We start from the raw sequence: 19,480 nt of genomic DNA, 5'->3' as shown, positions 1-19,480 counted from the left end.
ATAATAAGTTAAAATTTTAAAATAAAAAATAAACTTTAGCACTAAAACTTTTACTGTTAACTGTTAGCTTGTCGCGAGATTTAAATAGTCGTGTTAACATAGCTTTAAAATTTAAAAGATACAATTATTCACTCTCTGTCTGTCTACACAAGTCAATCTTACTTTTTATTCATAATATTATTATAGATACAGAATTCATGTTTTTTTTTCATTTTGTCTCACGTGAAAGCTTCTGAATGTATCGGATGAGACGGAGACCAATCAGCACGAAATCGTCCGACGATGTTGATAGACTATTAATATTTTTAATTCCGATGATCCTTTCTTTTTTTTATTTAATGACCAGTGAAGCGAACGTGTAACAGCTAAAGTCATCCCTTTTAATTGAAATGCTATACTTACATGAAAATACATAATGTTCCTTAGTAATAATTATAAATCTCTAATTGACCCTTGTCCAACGCCCCTTTTAAAGGTACAAAAATCGTGTTTACCTTAGAATTTGCAATTCGATGCTAATGTCACACGAGTTTTATATGACTTTTACCTTTCGAGAGCTCTCGTAGGGGACAGCGTAGTCTCATAAAAAAGTTAACATATGCGCGCCGTAAGGCCTCGTGCATACTAAACGTGAATATAGAAAGGTTAGTTTAAGCCCAGTGGCTTGTGGAATAACAAAACTGCCCCAGGTTTAATTTCACGCCTCGCTATATTTTCCACATCTTGACATTGGTTAGTTTGTTTAAAAACTTTAAAATGTTCTCTGATAAGCATAGGTATCGTATAGTTAAACAAATATACATATATAAACTTTTTGCTGAATGACGACAGATGTTCAAGATATACGCAATCTTTTTATTTAGTGAATTGTTCGATTCAAATGTTGGAAGTATTCGACAAATATAAATATATTTTATGATTTTTTTATAAACCGCAACTGGTTTTTTTTTTAATATCTCATTCGGCTTCATTTGAATGTTCTTAACATTTCGGTGAAATTTTGAGGTAGGATAGTTGATTTTTTTTAATGTAAGTGTGATGTTAGCCTAAGGTATTCCATTAGCACAATCCTACAGCATAGCGTAAGGGTGAACTTGTACGGATTTAAGCAAATAATAACAAGGCAGTTTGAAGAGGTTTTAGTCCAAGCCTTGCATTTTTAATTATTTTAATGTCGTGCGAGTGTGAATTATGCTAAAACCACAGAATATTTAATAATAGAACTATATACAGAATGGATAACTTTACGCCGAAACGACTTAGGGGATTTCAATTCTGGAAAAATTCAAGTCTAACCTCTAGTTTCTGAAACGATTTCTATTTTTAATCTGGATCGTAATTGGTTGATGAAAACAGATGACGCAATAATTAACCAATGAGCGTCCAGTATTTAGCCATATTAATAAATCTGATGGGATTATTAAGCCACGTATTAAAGTTACAGTATTCGAGATAGTAGTTACTTGTGATTTGCTATGTTGCTCGTATTCATCGAGAAGACGATTCGAAATTTATAGAATTTAATAATGCCAACCTTATGTATTTTTGATTCACTCACACATAAAATGCTTGTTCACGTACACAAGCTCATGTTAGTGACTATGAAATATTTGTTACGTCATCGGTTTGTGTGCTAAAAGGTGTAGTTTAACGGACAAGTTAAAAAAACTTTATTCTATTGAAGTATTTCTTCAAATACCTTTTTGACATAGAGTTAGTTGGGATAAGATCGTACCGTTGAAATTTACGGCTGATTCGATCACTCAGCGCCTCGATCAATCAATAGAAGCAGTTTTATTAGCTTGTATTGCCTGGAGAACGAAATCAATAAAAAGGTGCTCGAATCAGTCGGAAATTCGTTTGGTAAGAACTTACCCCATTGTCGAACTTACCACATCTATAATATAACAAATTATATAATATAAATACTATAATATCAAAATCGATTATTTAGTGTCTTACATGACATCCAATAGCTGATAACACTTAAGAAAGTTTTTTAGTTTACATATGAGATTTTAATACAAAAACAATGTACTTAGTAAGTTTTCTGATATTTTCGAAACTAGTAATTATTAATACAAATATTTTATTTATTATTTTATTATTATGTATCCATCTGAGCATATTATGTTATAATTATCCACAACTCTTGACTTTAGATTTTCTTTCTTAAGTTTATTTTAATTACAATTAACGAAGCCAATTATCCGTTATACGTTCTATGATCTGTACATAATAAAGTACATATATATTACTTATATAAAGAATAAAGAGCACTGATGAAAATAGTGTTTGAAACTTTTTAAAGCAACATCGTAATAAAACGCTGTACTTATATAGGGTGACCACATAAATGCAATTAATGTTACGAGTCGAATTTATTTTGACAAGCAACTAATTAGAGAGTTTCGTTCAATTAACGTTTCATAAATGAATAAATACTTATTTTAAAGTAAAGTGAGAACATATAAAATTTTACGTAAAAGCAACGGTTTCCTCACTCTTAAAAATAGTCAGTTTTTGTTCTAAACATTACGTATCTGAAGTCTCTTATCCTTGGAAACTTCTCCACAGAAATTTCTCTCAGACGAGTACGAGGTGAATTCTAAGCTATTGGGCTAAGAGTAAAGTCGCACCCTCTAATTGTCCCAATACCTGGGATAAGGCTTTCTCCTTTGAGGAGAAGGTTAGGTTGTTTTTCCACAGTACTTCTACGCGTGTTGATGGAATAATCATGTGATTTTCAACCAGCGCATGCAGCATTACAGCTCATCTCACGATGTTTTTCTGCAGCGTAAAAAAAATATATTCTATACAACTATAAAGTGTCGTCACCTTGCGTGTAGGGGCAATGCCTTCCTCTTAAGATGGCTGGCGTTGCGCAGAGGGTAAATATCACCCAAGTACGCGCTTCAAAACGCCTAGGTGTAGGAATTAAGTTTTCTGCTTATTTCTTTTTACTATGTAACCAGATCTTAATTATGATACGTAAATGTTAAAAAGGTTTGTGATATTTGCTTGAAATTTGACACCATTTTTTCAAGCTTATATTTTAGCTTATAACTTAAGCTTTTATATATATAGAGTCTCCTAATATGACCCAGTGGTTACAATACATGAAACTTATCAGAATATTGTGCGTTCAAACCCGAGAAAGTATTCATCATGTTCTTGGATGTTGTTGGTGTCTTATGAAAATCATCCATCTTCTCCAAACCTTCTCAAAAAGAAGAGGAAGCCTCAGCCCAGTAGTGGGCTATTTCTTCAATTTTTACAATTAAAATATTGAGATCGAAAATTGTAACATTTCTACCTCACTTTTCTGATACAAAAACCTTTCACCTCATTCACACACCTACCTCAGAGCGGAATGCTTGCTCATTATGCATCGATTGCCTGTCACTTCTAACGAGGTGTCACAATTAACAAATCCTGCAATAATTTTTCATTTAGTTTTTTACCTAAAATTCAATTGAATAATAAGCGGCAACACATTCACTCGGGAGGGTTGGATTTTTAATTTTTTTACATTACTTACCTTTTGATATCGATTTTGCACGAAAAAAATGTAAATAGATTGATTGAAAACCACATTGGATTATCGTCGAGGTCATAACGTTAATTATTTTCGATTAATAATGAATTAATGACCTCGAAGTGCGTATGAATCATATACTACTTGGGAAGGCGCCAGTCAGCTGGGCATCTACGTATTGTCACCACTGTTCCGCGAGATGGCGCAACAATGGCGCAACGCGATACGCACGAGGCCTATTGGGTCTGGAGGCTGTACATACAAACAAATAAATTTCCCATTTTTATAATATTAGTATAGCATGTACTACATGCAATACTAATACTAGGTATATGCATGATTTCATAATTCGAATATTCGTTAAAAATCTAAAGAAATCTGTGGAACCAACTTTTGGCGGCGGTTTTTCCGAACTGATACGACTTGGGAACCATCAAGAAAACAGTGTACTTATTTCTTAAAGGTCGGAAACGCACCTGCAACCCCCCTGGTGTTGCGGATGTCCATGGGCGGTAGTAATCACTTTCCATCAAGTAAGCCTCCTGCTCGTTTGCCTCCTATAACATGGGGTAAGACAAACGAGACCATATAGAGTCCAGTTATTATAGTCGGTTTTGTGTCCATTTTTTCACAATCAAGTCTTTAAGATTGAAATGTTTTTAACACTGTCTTATTTTCCGTATCTTCACAAAATCATCCTACGACGTATTAATCATTAAAAACCTACTTCTTCAACTTTTCTGAAAAGGATATGTCTTGAGTTTTTATTGGCTATTCGTCAAGGTAAGTCATGAACATTTTTCATACGTTCATTGAAGATATTTCGAAAAAGTTACTATGCTGCATAGCCAATAGCCACCAACCCACATTGGAACAGCGTGATGGAATATGCTCCAAACCTTCTCCTCAAAGGGCGAGGAGGGCTTAGCCCAATAGTGGGAAATTTAAAGGCTGGTAATATTATGTTAATAGTATAGCCAATAGTGACAAATTACAATAAAGTGTATTATGAATGTCATATAAAACATTAAACATGTAAATATATATATAAGAGTCAATAGCGCAATGGCTAAAAGTCGCCTAGCGATGTAAAAAACAAAAGGTCGTAAGTTCGATCGTTACCCCTTGGGCTATTGTTGTCTTACAAACACAAAGTTTAAACTTAATTGATAGGGCATTTCCAATATTCTGTAAATAAGTATCCATTCATATATTTCATTGTTATCCGTCTACAGTGTTATCGACCAGTAAGTATTTAATCTCGAACAGACATACCGACATAATTTGTATATGTAGACGTTAGGGTCAAATTAATACAAACAAGAGATATAAACGAAAACAAAATGTTATCAAAATACACACATAATGAAGTGATTGTATTTAATGAAAAAGTATAAGAATCGTGAATATAATTACTGTTTTGTATTTATTTACAGCGATTCAATTTATCCGAGTGTAATCGTAATTCGAAGCGTCCGATACGAAAATTTAAATTAATTGTGATATTTTCATTTCACGTACGCAACGCAACTCTTTTGTTGAAGACTCTTTTTTTTACATTTTTGTATTATTTTTAGTTTGCAGTGTTAATTATAACGGGAACATTCTTTGTTGTATAATATTGTATCGACATTTAATAATAGAGCTGAGGTGGCCCAGTGGTTGGAACACGTGCATCTTAGCCGATAAGTGCCGGTTCGGACCCAGGAGAGCGCCATTGAATTTTCATGTGCTTAGTTTGTGTTTATAATTGATCTCGTGCTCGGTGGTTAAGGAAATTAGCATGAGGGAATCTTCAGTCTAATTTCAATTAAAATCACACACACAAGTGTATCCAAATAAAAAATGTGTTTGTAACCAAACCCTCTTCTTAAATATTAGAGAAGGCCCACGGGATATTTTTTACTTTTTTATCAATGATTCAAATAGCTTGATAAATTAATAAAGCCTAATACGTAAGCCCAATTCAGGTTCAACGGGCACAATAAGGCTCAAATAATACAACTTTTAGATAAAAGAAAGTCTTGTTTTTTCCGGCTAGGAAATTTGAAATTCTCCGCTTTCCCCTACGCATATACATTTACGCTATATGCATTTATTATAAAACCTCCCTCTCGAATCACTTTTTATTAATGAAAACGCGACAGAACCGAACTTTGAGACAGGATTTTTGGAAATTTCAACTCCAAGGAGGCGATTTCGGAGGCGTAACTTTGCGTTAATTCTACCTGTACGTAGTCAAACGAGCAATTCGTTACCCATGTATATCTAATTAAGCTATTCTTTCATTTGTTATATTCAAAAATACAAAAATTTTTTTTTATAGTATAAAATCGCTTCATACATTAAATACTAAAATCCATAAACTATCGAAAGGTTTTTTTTTTTAAAGCCTCTATATATTATTATCAAACAGATTAGCATAGTGAATTGAATTTACTAAATCTATCGGATTACGCGTAAAAAATATACGATTTCAATAAAAAAAAATCTCACGCTTTTAGCGATATAAAAATACAATCAGCTCGTTACGCTCTGATTCAATAAAATAATTATTAAGTTACGCAACACATATACTTTACACGAGGATGTTAAGTGTAACTACGGTACGAGGGACATAACATCTTAGTTCACAAGACTACCATATACTACTGCAGTCCACATACCTATATGACATAAAAAAAATAGAATTCATTAAATGGCCTAGTCGTTAGAACGCGTGCATCTCAACCGATGATTTCGGGTTCAAACTCAGGCAGGTTCCACTGAATTTTCATGTGCTTAATTTGTGTTTATAATTCGTCTCGTGCTCGGCGGCGAAGGAAAACATCGTGAGAAAACCTGCATGTGTCTAATTTCAACGAAATTCTGCTACATGTGTATTCCACCAACCGGTATTTGAGCAGCGTGGTGAAATATGCTCCAAACCTTCTCCTCAAAGGGAGAGGCCTTTAGCCCAGCAATGGGAAATTTACAGGCTGCTAATGTAATATGCTATATGTAATTATGTATCCATTTATCAGATATCTCATGCTAGTGTAGCTACAGGCACAAGGGACATAACATCTTAGTTCCCAAGGTTGACAGCATATTGGCGATTTAAGGAATGGTTAATATTCCTCACAGTTGTATTGCCATTGTCTATGGGCGGTGATGACAACTTACCATAAGGTGGCCTATTTTGCTAGTCCTCTTACCTATACTATAAAAAAAATGTGTAGCGTCTGATGTGTGTTATTTTATTGGACACATTGATAATAATTTAATTTCATTGTTCACAAACAATAATTTAACTGAACACTTGGTCTGAGTCTTACCTTGGAATAAATTAAATATTAAGAAGTTTGGTAAGGTTATTTATTTTACCCCAAAGTTATGAATATAATAACAACGATGTTAGTAACGAATCTAACTTAGATAACTTTTATAAAATTAATAATTGACTCATAAGGAAAATTGCCCAATCCAAATAAAACTGAGGGGATATTTGAAAGGTTAACTTTTTCCTTATTTGTCTTGGCAATTAAGGCTTGGTTATAAGGTAGACTTAAAAATAAGAATAGTCTTCACTATTGCGTTACGTGTTTTCATTAAATGAGACTGGCGGGAGCGTTAGATAAAAAATCATACATACAATGTTTCCATGTAGTGTTTGACTTTTATTACTTTTATAAAGTACTAGCTTAACCTTCACCTTTTTTTCACCCGTGTGGAATTCAGTTTGTGGCTAGATACTTCTAAAACTGCAATTTGCGTTCATTTAATAGGAAGATGAACTGCATGAAATATTAATAGTAAAGCAACAAAAGCGAATACAAAATCAGATGTAAATACAAATTCCGCTACTTCATAATTCAGAATTGGTTAATGCAACAATAATGAATATACAAATATTGCAAACAATATACGGTATTATCGTTTAAATACTTGACTTAAAAACTTGTGAGCCCTTCAGTGTGCTCCCAACATCCGACAGAGTCTTCTACGACTCGTCCGGTCCGGTGACGCTGTAAAGGCCACTAACCACCACAACATCACCAACAGCTTAAAAAAAATGTGAATCGATCAAATAAAATTATTATTATGAACAGTGGAAAAAACTTCCCTAGTTTCACTTATGGATTTTAAAACCTCGAGGATAGTTGTAAAGGATATATCTACTCAAGGTGTGCCAATGTTGTAGTAATCGGTTCAGTGGTGCAACATACAGACTATAAATTAACACTCATATTAACAACATCTGTACTAATATTATAAATGCAAAAGTAACTCTGCCTGCCTGCCTGTCTGCCTGTTACTTCTTCACGCTTAAACTTCTGAACCGATTTATATGAAACTAGCTAAACCTGCGGCTTTACCCGCGTGATATTTATAAAAAACTTACTTTCAATCCTCGTCTTACCCCCTTATGGATGGAGTTTCGTAAAAGACAAAGCAGATGTCTACACCCTATAAGGCAAAATAGGTGTTATAGTTTCTGAGATTTCGTAATTAATCAGTAAGTGGTATTTCGCTTTTATATACATATATAGATTTGGTATGGATATGGGTTGAGTCCAAGGTCCAAGGTCCAAGGTCATCCCTCCACTGGGGGTTAAAATGTGCTATAAGTAAAATTTTATGTTCAGCTCGTTAGTAATATTATAAATTTATATTATAATGTCTTATTTCCTCGGGAATTCAGCCCGAAAACCACAAATCGCCTTTACGAATATGATTAACTTCCGGTCTTGTTGTCTCCCAGTGACAAGAGGTCAGTTGACTAGTTCATGTATCATACACAGAATTGGAATTAAATCTCAACGGGGAGAAGCTTATGCAATGTTGCAATTTATTTGCAATTATGATCTTATTCGTATAGTAATCTTTATATTTTTATGCAGTTCAAATAGAAAAAAAATATTTATTCAGGACACGGTACAATAAAAAGTATAAAAAAATAAAATAAAGAAAATCTTACTTAATCTATAAAATAGGAAAAAAAATATTAAAAAAAGAGATTTGGTAAGCAATGAGCTTCCAAGTTGGGTTCCAAAAATCCAATGCTGATTTTCAATGGTACCCTGGTACTAGTTGTACGTAAATAGTAGCAATAGTACGTAAATATGGTTACATAAAACGTCAGTTTAATGTAACCATGTAATGCAATTTATTTTCGAGCCATAATAAGCTTTCTCTTTTAAGGATTAGAACTATTACAGTTAATTTCAAGGTCAATTTTGAGTGCCAAATGTAATAATGCTACGACTATTTAATGTTAAAAATTTCGAATAAAAAGGTTAATCTCTATCACGTTTCGAGGTTCATTTGAATAAGGAAAAGTTGCGCTTTGTCTTCATCAGATCCTGATCTGAGTGCATAAGTAAGTTTTACTTACTACCGATATTTTACCGTTACATAAATAATTAGTCAGATAGGAGGTGCGCACAAATGATACAAAGGACTTATTTAACAAATTGAGTTGAAAAATCCAATGGCTTGTGACAAATCACAGTCACATTTATAATATTGAAGGGTTATAGTAAACAATTGTAATGAGTACCTATTTTTATCTGTATCTCTTTACGTGATAAATACTGAACTTATCAGTATTAAGGCTATGACCAATCCTTCCCCCTTTCTCATGCTTTAAGCTTATTTAATAAGCAGCGAAACCAGAGAAAGCTATTGAATTATTTTATTTCTTTTTAAACTTACGTATCTATAGAAACTATGAAAATATTGTACTGTCGAATAATTAATAATTGAATAATTGAAGTCCATTGGAAACTCTCTATCTGAAGTGTCTAATTGCAAAATTTCATGCAGATTGCTTCGAAATTATATAAACTATAACACAGGTGGATATAATGAGACGATAGGTCTGCTTTATAAACTTGAACATATAAAAATACCATATTATTTATCTCAATTTAAATCAATAGCCCGTAAGTAATCCCACTACTTGGCCGAGACCCTTCTTAAGGGGAGGGTAGGAGCTTTTTTCATCTCGACTGCTGGGCTAAGGCCTCCCTTTGAGGAAAACGTTAGGATCTTATTCCACACTGCTCCTATGACTTAGACACGTAAAGGTTTACAATGTTTTCTTTCACAGCCGAGTACAAGATGAATTATGAACACAAATTAAGCACATAGAAATTCAGTGATGCTTATTTTGGTTTCAACCTCTCATCTCAGCTCAATGCGGGTAGATCATAATATATCTTTCCTTGTCATAAAATTCCATCTACCTCATGTAGGTTTCATCACGATATTTTCCTGTTGTACGCAAATTAACCACATAAATTATTATCTATCGATGTGAATTCCATTAATCATCTCAACTATACTTTTATTTTTCTTAATCAGTCGTATTTGCTCATAAAATAATCCCTGTTTACATACAATGTGAACACGTACGAATAAATATAATTTCATCAATTACCCCTTAATGTCTTGAACAAAGATTCTCTAATACAGAATATCCTTTGACTAGATACACAAACAATCAGCGTCGGACGTGATGAGAATATAAGCGGCCATTTTTCCTCGTCCGGTCACTAAATCTATATACATGAAGAATCGTAAGTCCTAATAAAGAAAATAATATTTTCTGTTTTATAACATTTTTGTTATCATTTCATTTTCGTTAGTCACTAATGCAAATATAATTTATCACAATCGGGCGCGGATGTTAATTATAGTGCGTCATTCATTTTACTGCGTCATGTTTTTTTTTTTTTTGTTAACATAGACAAAGGATTGGTTAGAGAAAGCTTAATAAATATGACATGTATGTTTTGGTTGATCTGGCAGAACAAAACTTATCTCAATCATTGGTTGTTATAAGAGTTCAACTATGATGGGTAACTATAAATCATTCAGATAACCATCCATATGGTGGCGGGGTACCAATCCATAAGTGAAAACATTCGGATAATGAATTACAAAGAATGGTATTTTCAATTCAAAACTCATTCCATATTATTAGGGTCGAAATTTGGGTGATATATTCTGTTGGGTTTGTTGGAAGGTAATGTGTAATTTATTTCATACCTCAAATATTAGGCGTACAGGTATGTGGATACCTGTTGATAAGTGATAACTTCCGCCCAAAAACATTTGCGCTGTAAGAATAACCATTTCTTATATCGCCAATGCCCCACCAACCTTGAGATATATACCTTGTGCCTGTAGTCATACCAGCTCATTCATCCTCCGAACTGGAACTCAACAAAATAATGCTGTTTGGCAATAGAATATGCGATCACAGGAATACCTACCCAGACGGGCCTGCACGAATCGCTCCAAGTGCAAAAATCATCTAGCGTCGAATTCAAATGAAAATAGTATAAAAATCTCTCCATCAAAAAGTAAATTATGTCTGCCAAATTTCACAGTAATAACAGTCTCTATTAAAGTCAAACAGATTAATAGATACCAATAACATTTATATATGTATCATGTTAGATTGTATATTGATGCTTATTCTTCCATTTCGTTTATTTCTTGATCACAATACTTCTTATAAAATGTCGATAAGAATTATCTCGTCTGGTTACGAAAACTTGCCTGTTTTATATTTGGTGTTTCGTATGTATGATATAAAATTCTGTATATTTATTGTGTTTTTGCAATAAAGTCTATTTTTATGATATATGTAGGCGGACGGGTCAATGGGTCACCTGGGATGGTAAGCAGTCCACGCCCATTGACATTAGTGCTGTTAGCAATGTTACCCACCCCTTACATCACCAATGCACCACCAACCTTAAAAGCTAAGACTTTATGACCCTTGTGCCTGTAATTAATTACATTGATTCACTCACCATTCAAACTGGAATACAGTATTAAGAATTGCTGCTTGGCAGTAGAATATAAATGTGATGAGTAGATGGTACCTACTCAGACGGGCATGCACAACACTCTAATACGAAGTGATATCTTGTTGTTGAACTCGATAGGACGTTAGGACTCATCGCCAAATGGGGCTCTGACAATCTTGTTGAGTTTAACGCCAAGAAAACACAGGTGTGCGCTCTCACAGCGAAAAAGTCACCATTTTCCCCTCCTCCTTCCCTCTGTGGCACTACGCTGGAGATACATAGCAAAGTCGCCATACTGGGAATCGACGTTCGGTGCGACCTCAATCCAAAGGATCACATCGAGGCTGTTATAAAAACAGCCTCACGTAAACTCGGAGTCCTGAACAAGGTGCGGCGTTTTTTCACGCCTGCTCAACTGCTCCTGCTGTATAAAACACAGTTACGGTCCTGCGTTGAATATTGCTCGCACCTCTGGGATGGCTCCGCTAAGTACCTACTGGAGGCCTTGGATCGGTTGCAGCGACGTGCGGTTCGTATTATTGGCGATGTAAAGGTCACCAACACCCTCGAGCCTTTACAATTGCGTCGAGAGATAGCGGCACTCAGCGCTTTCTATCGAATGTGTCACGGCGAGTGCTCAGAGGAACTATTCTCCCTTATTCCTGCTTCCCCTTTCCTTCACAAGTCCACGCGTGCTGGTTCTCGATGTCACCGCCTAACTGTGACATCAATTCCATCGCGTACAAAGAAATTTGGCAACTCTTTTCTTTGTCGCACTTCCAAAACATGGAATTCTTTACCAGCGCACGTATTCCCCTCCTCTTATGACCTGGGTTCCTTCAAACGAGGCGTGAAGAGGCATCTTGCGGGCCGGCAAGGCGGGGGTGGCTAGAGCAGATCACCTTTCCCAACTGCACTAGCCGTCGTCGCGTTTGGACTCTACTACCACTTACCATCAGGTGGAGCAGAGTCATTTGCCCTCCCGGGCTATAAAAAAAAAAAATATAATATCGTTCTTTGTGACGTGATACTTACAATCGGAATAAGTTTTATTATTATTTTAATCGGTCATTTTTTATTTATAATAATAATTTTATCATCTTAAGAGGTACCTATGATATAATTAGTTATTTGTACGCGTGTTGTACGATAATTGACGTACGGTCACCAGCAAACAATCGTCCACTTTATTGTTTTTTAATATCTAGAACGACGACCGGTGAACGTTGTTGAGATCGAGTTGAACATTTCTGAATATCCAGTGCACTAAATTAGCGTGACAAAGTAAGGATCGTATACACCCAAAAATAATCGAATACTTGAAAAGTTCGAACGTTGCCTCAACTAAAATATAAAAAAAAAAAAAAAATTATCGAGTAGTTCTCGAACATTACATTCGAACCATTAAAGGTCCCGTTTTCTAGATCCGAAGAAAAACAAAGGGAAAGAGTTGAACTAACCCTGAATCTTTTAAAGCGATGCCTACGCTGTATGCAGATGAAATAGTCGTATTTACATAAAGAAAATGATTTCACGTATTGAGAGGCCATTCGGGAGTTTTTCTCGAACACAAATAAACGTTAAAATAAAATGCTATATGAATAGTTACAACTGTTCAGTTTTCGCAAAACGTTTTGGACCTCAATAAACAAACCTTTACGCTTAAGATGTAATGATTCATGAATCATCTTTAGGGATTCAAACAAAGAGATCCGAAGGGAGCCGCGTCTTCTCGGGTCTTGTATTCACAATAGCGTGGTATGGAACAATGTGTCGTCACAATGTGCTTAAATTTAGATACACCTAACAATCACAATACATAGTAATGGTCTTAAATTTAGGATAGATTTAGCTGTTAAAGTGTTGTTTCGTATTCTTATATTTTTTATATAAAATAGTAAAAAACCGAATAAGAAAAAAAAAACATTTAATTTCGTCTAAACGATTACCGATTGTCTCGGTTGATTTTTAAAATAATTTTTTTTTATGGGCTAATAAAATGATATATGTACATTTAAGTCCGTAAGCCGTGCAATAATTTAAGCATAATTTAGCAACAAACAACACACACACACACACATTTCTAATAATAAGTATGATTATGGTGGAGTTATAATGTATGGTCTAGAGAACTTTTTTAAACTAGCCAACCTCAACGGTGTCTTACACGCCGTACCTTGATATGTTTTCTACTAGTTATCGCTCGCAGCTTCGCTTACTTTGCAGGAGTTGGTCATCAAATGTTGGGTATAAAAAATAGGCGATGTCCTTCTTTGGAGTTCATGCTTGCTTTATACCAAATTTCGGCTCAGTGGTTTGGCTGTGACAGAGCAACGGACAGATTTATAATTTTAGCATCTCAGTATAACATGAAACAAAGGTCTCGAGTTGATAGTATATAAATGTTTCATTTCAAATTCCAGGTGTCAACTCGTACAGGGATCGTATCACACTACGTCCGGCTACAAATCGTCGTGCCCGAAGCGTTTATCCTCGGTTCTGGTGAACATCACGTCGACATGGGCAGCGTTATACATCTCATTTGCATCGTTGAAAAGGTTTGCATTAAATTTTTTAACCTACTTCAAACAGGGGGAGACGCAATTTGTTTATGTACTTATATATTTTAAATATATGTGTTTGTTTAGTATTACTTTTGTGTTTGTGAACCGGTTTAATTGATTATTTTTGAGGTCAATTTAGTGTAACTCTAAGGTCTTTTTTTCATCTCAATCCTATCGGTATTTTTAAGTGTCGGATATTGTTAAGTGTTTATTAAATAAGGGCAAATTTTTAAAGTCAGTTTTGTTTTTTAAATTATCGAGTATTTTTTATTGAGTCATTTATTTAAATATCCCTGTAGTGTGACTCGCATACGGCTCATACAGTTGCTGTTTGGATAGTAAACAAGTTCAATTATATTATGTGTCGTGCCTTTATTTTTATTTCATTTATTTATCGTGTATTAAATGAAATACCTTTTAATATTTATTTCGTTAAAATTCTTAAAAAAATATATTAAGACATTTATTAGACGACCTGTTTTGATGTTAGACAAACAATAGCCTTCAAAGGGAACCCTATCGATATCTTAAACAAGACCACAAAGTTAGATCATAACAAGTTTACTTAGTTCGCTTCGACAGAAGCAAATTAAACTACAGTGACGTTTTCTTATAAATTAATTGACAACACATACATATATCACTTATATATTTATATATAATCAATAGTACAAAAACCTTTTTATATAATCTACATATATATATACAATACCGTTACTACACAGGGTATTCCAAAAAATAATATAAATACTACGTGAAAATATTGAATAAAATCGATCTCCATGACAACTATTGAAATTCTTCCGCAAATACATAAAATGGCGTAGGATTAAGCTAACATATTCACAGATAATCTTTTATTCGATTATCTTCCGATCGGATTGCGAAGCCATACGAATGTTGTGCATTGAAATCCGTTGATTTAAAAAAATAAAACATGCATGTACTTAATCTATGGATCAAGAATTATATCTATTAAAGTTCCAAGTATAGTATGTAGGCTGTGTCGCATAAAAGATACGTTTCACTACCCGTATATGATCTTGTATGATAGGCGTTAGCTACTCTTTAATCTTCAAGCGCAATTGACCCTGAACTATGTTTAAATAAACTGAGTATGAATATGAAATTCTATTATAACGACCGATGACTAAAACATTAAAACCAAAATGATACCCTTTTCTTTAACTAAAGGTGACGTCACTTCCTTGACCACGTGACTCAATTTTCGTTCAAGAACAATATTTATTTATATATGACCTGTGATCGATGTTGATATTGTTCCTGCTGTTTTGTATGGCGCGTCTGTTTTTAATACTTTTCCAAATTAATGTAAATTATGTACGTTAGTATTTATTCTGAATAGGATTAAAAATTACTTTTAATATTGATGTACGGCGATCGAATCTTTTTAATCGAAATATTTTAAGCAATAATTTTCACTAAAGAATTTTAAAGAATTTTTAAAACAAATTATCTCAAGGTCTAACTGACGTCTATTGTCACTTGATAAACTTTGAAGTTTATATGATTAGCTGATACGATGTAAGTCGGTGAATATACATGGCAGAATTATATTGCACACGTTCAAGTTTCCTCACAAGCAATATAAATATTATGCGAGTGTATTGGCCACACTTACAAACCTTTAGTTTCCCTTCTTTACAATCTAATATTCAAATCCCATGTTTCAGAGCCCAACACCACCACAATACGTGTTCTGGTACCACAATGACCGAATGATTAACTACGACGCGACTCGTGGAGGTATCACTGTGGAAACGGAGCCCGGTGCTCGGACGCAGTCCAGATTGACCGTGAGGGGCGCGACGCTGAAGGATTCAGGGAATTACACGTGTAGCGCGAGTAATACAGAACCAGCATCGATACACGTCTTTGTATCTGAAGGCAGTGAGTATTCAAATTATTTGGTTTTACTATATTTTCCGCTCTATAAAAGAGGAAGCTTAGTTTTTTATTTTAACCGTTACGGGTTTATGTGGCAATACAGAAATGGCAGATATCATCCGACAGATGCAGCTTCCCACGCGTTGTTTTATTTCACTACGATATGAAATAGAAAAACAAATCAAGCTTATGAAAACGCAGTGCTGCTTGCCTCGAATTTGAAGCATGTTCTATCAAATTTGCTAAAATAGAAATAATACAATTTTTATTATTCTAATACAAAGACTCAGTTTCACCTGGAAGTGAATATCTAATTTATAAATACAATACTTTGTATTGATAATTCCAGGTAACAAGATGGCCGCTATACTCCGTCGTAACACCAGCGCCATTCATGGTATAACGTCGAGCATCACCTGCCTCCTGCTGTTTTGCTCAGTAATGATTCACTTCGGTCTCCGATGACGTTTACGTACGATCATCGCCACGATTCACGAATAGAATTAAATAAATAATTTTAAATAATTCGCTGCATAGATTATAAAAGTAGTATGCCAAATGGCACAGGTAAAAAATAATTTCTAAATTTAGAAACTGTCTGTCTGTCTGTATACTTTGTTTTTTTTTTCAAATTAATTAAATTGACTGTAAAAATATTTGTATCTGACGTATTTCAATGGTTTATTAAAAAAAAAATAATGATCCAAAATATAATTAACGCTATTCATGCTCATTTTATATTCATTGACATTTATTATAAAATGCAACCTATAACAATGTAAAAACGACTTCGGACTGTAGTTTATAATGCGTTCTTTTTATATTTATAATTAATAGGACACAACCTTAGAGTGTTCATAAAAAAGCCATAGAGCGTGCGATTTTGGGTGGGAACAGTAGGTCCAAGTAAAAAAAAAAAGTATAGTTATAACAATTGTGCAATGATCGCAAATTATATTTCATATTTTGACTTACATTATGTTCTCCTTAAATGGGTTTGGGATCGTTAGTTTAGGTAGGTATTCAATATTTTTTGGTAAGATGTTTACCAAGTACCCATGTACGTTACCCATGTACGGTATAATCCAGAATAATCCAGCCGTGATAAAGCGCTTCAATATTTACATTACAACTATATAAATATGTATAGATTATAGGACATATACCTACGAACAGCACAGCAATCCGTAAACATTGTTCGCGCTCTATGGCTTGCTTATGTATAATCAAAGGACACAACATTAGAAATAATTAATATTAATTTTGTGAATTATAAATGATAAAATATCTATGTAGTTAAAAGCACTTAAATAATATTCGAATTTAAATAATAATAGGGAATTAAATACTTTACGGAATGAACATTTTATCCATTGTGTTTAGATTAATATCGCTTAAGGTAGATAACTTTATTATTTAAATTTAACGGGCAACAATAAAAACGATGTTTATATCGAAATAACATCATGACAAGATAGCGCTTCAAGCGCTTTAATTTCAGGCTGAAATACGCCATCGCTTCGACGTCAAAATCATTTTACAAAAAAAATAATTTACTATAACGAAAGTTATATTAAATTTTATATATTTTTTTTTCATTGATTTTTTCAATAAAACAGTTTATTTTTATTCAACTGACAATATAAAAATATTCCGAATTGTGGTCAATTAAAGTATTTAATAAAATGTATAATTACGAACTTACATCATTATTTTATTTGTTTTCTCCGCTGTGAAATATTGGGTAGCCATATTGAATCAAAATATATTAATTGTACATAATTATGATGCCCATTATCTTTTAGTTTACATTTATAATAATAATACCAAGATGGCGGCTATGAACGTAGAAAAAAATTAAAGATTATCATTCAGAGGAGATAATTATGCATATTGTTGTTAAAAATATAGTTGTGGACTTAAACAAATTTTATTCGATAATATTAATCGAAAAAAAATCTACTTACAAATTATAAGCGGCAGAACTTCATTGAAATATTTTATCCAAGTGGTCATAGATCTACTAGCATTTTGCGTAAATATGCCTTTATAAACGATGTTTTCACATGGAATAGATAACCTGTCATATTCCATATTTTGTCAATCATAGTAGATCATTTTAATACTGACACTTGTGACTAGGCGCGAAATGACATTTTCTGAATGTATATTCCCCTTGTCTTTATAAAATTATCATACAATTTTCGAAAGAGAACAATTGTTTAGCATTGATGTTTGTTAATATTTGAAATAAATTCCAAGGAATTAAAACTTAGAAATAATTCAAGTTTTTAAGTATTTAAATAACTTTATAATAAGTCGTTTCATTGTAAGTTGTACAAATTTTAAATAACTGCACTTATCATAGTGGAATTAAATTACGCATTTTTTTTAAAGTGTCGTTTCTTTTTCTTCAATATAAACAAAATATAAACAACTAAATAAAAATTGTATATTATTAACAACATAGTTTTGCTTCTTCCACTTTCACGTGCGCTTATCTTTTTACAGTTTACAATGGAATGAGATATATGGTTAACTTGGCGTTAGGTTATGTGTAAATAAATAATATTTAAGATTTTTCTTTTCTTTACCAACAATTCATAGAAAGTAAAGCCTAATATTATGTTTATATTAAGATTTAAAAAAATACATATATATGTTTTATCTCAATATAATTTTTATTAAAATTTTCAAATCACTAATGGTAATTTATCAATTTATTTTCATGTTCGAATCAAATAAAAAAATCATTGCAATATTTGTTTACAAATTATTGCTCCAAAATACTTTTCTCTTAATATAAATAACTCATAAGTGTTGCCAAGTTAACTTAGATTAATCAAATTAGAACTATGGTGTTGCCATATAAAATCTATATCTATGATAAGATATCAAAGATGAATAGAAATAAAATCCTAACAGTATACCTATTTGGATTCTAAGTAATTCTAAAATTTGTTATTGTAAATATATAAAATAAGTTAAAAGTAGGTTAGTTAATAGATATTGTAAATAACTTGTCAGTGTTATTTAAAATTACTACTGTACAAACAATTTTGGTGATCATGTATGCAATAAATACTTCTTCGGAAAAATGTTTTCATTTATAATATAGGTCAATTATATATATAATTATGTATTTTCCGCTTCTAATATTAAGCTATATTGAAATTCTCAATACTGAAAAGATCTAGTTCTTTAGGAGGAGACTAGGTAACAAAACAGGTGACTGCTAATTCAATTTCCGACACGCGTTTCCAAAAACAAAGCCTAAAGTTAACGCACATATGTTTTGAATGTTCTATTGTAATTGTAACTGAAACCTATATACAATTTGAAAAGCGGTGGAATTTCATACAAAAAAAGTCAGAATCAAATGGAAGATCAAAATATCTTTGATTTTATTTCATGTGTAACCGTTTGGTACATTCACGTTAATGGATTTGGCTTGCGTTATTCTATAAATTATTCGGAAGTTTGGAGTGGTATGGGCCAAGGCATTCCTTAAATTGATTGTATATCGTTAATATTATCAAATAATATATATAATTAATATCTACTTTTACAATATAAATATTCTGACGAAAGGGTAAATTAAAAATTATATATTTAAACAATTTTATTACTCTTAGCACAACTTCATACATAAACTATAACAATAC

The 19,480-nt window shown here is 32.9% G+C and overlaps 1 protein-coding gene across 1 annotated transcript in view; it reads left to right on the top strand.

Annotated features, from left to right (window-relative positions):
• The window catches only part of LOC125070268 (hemicentin-2-like), a 327,281-nt gene extending 310,874 nt beyond the window's left edge, over positions 1-16,407 (top strand). Inside the window, exons 6-8 of the mRNA XM_047680061.1 lie at positions 13,767-13,901; positions 15,602-15,818; positions 16,165-16,407. Of these exons, the coding sequence (XP_047536017.1) occupies positions 13,767-13,901; positions 15,602-15,818; positions 16,165-16,280 (468 nt within the window). The 3' untranslated portion in view covers positions 16,281-16,407. The remainder of the gene's footprint in view (positions 1-13,766; positions 13,902-15,601; positions 15,819-16,164) is intronic.
• Positions 16,408-19,480: the final 3,073 nt, after the last annotated feature.

This window comes from Vanessa atalanta, chromosome 17 (assembly GCF_905147765.1).
Source record: "Vanessa atalanta chromosome 17, ilVanAtal1.2, whole genome shotgun sequence".
NCBI lineage: Eukaryota > Metazoa > Arthropoda > Insecta > Lepidoptera > Nymphalidae > Vanessa > Vanessa atalanta.
This window is presented reverse-complemented; position numbering and strand designations above follow the sequence as displayed.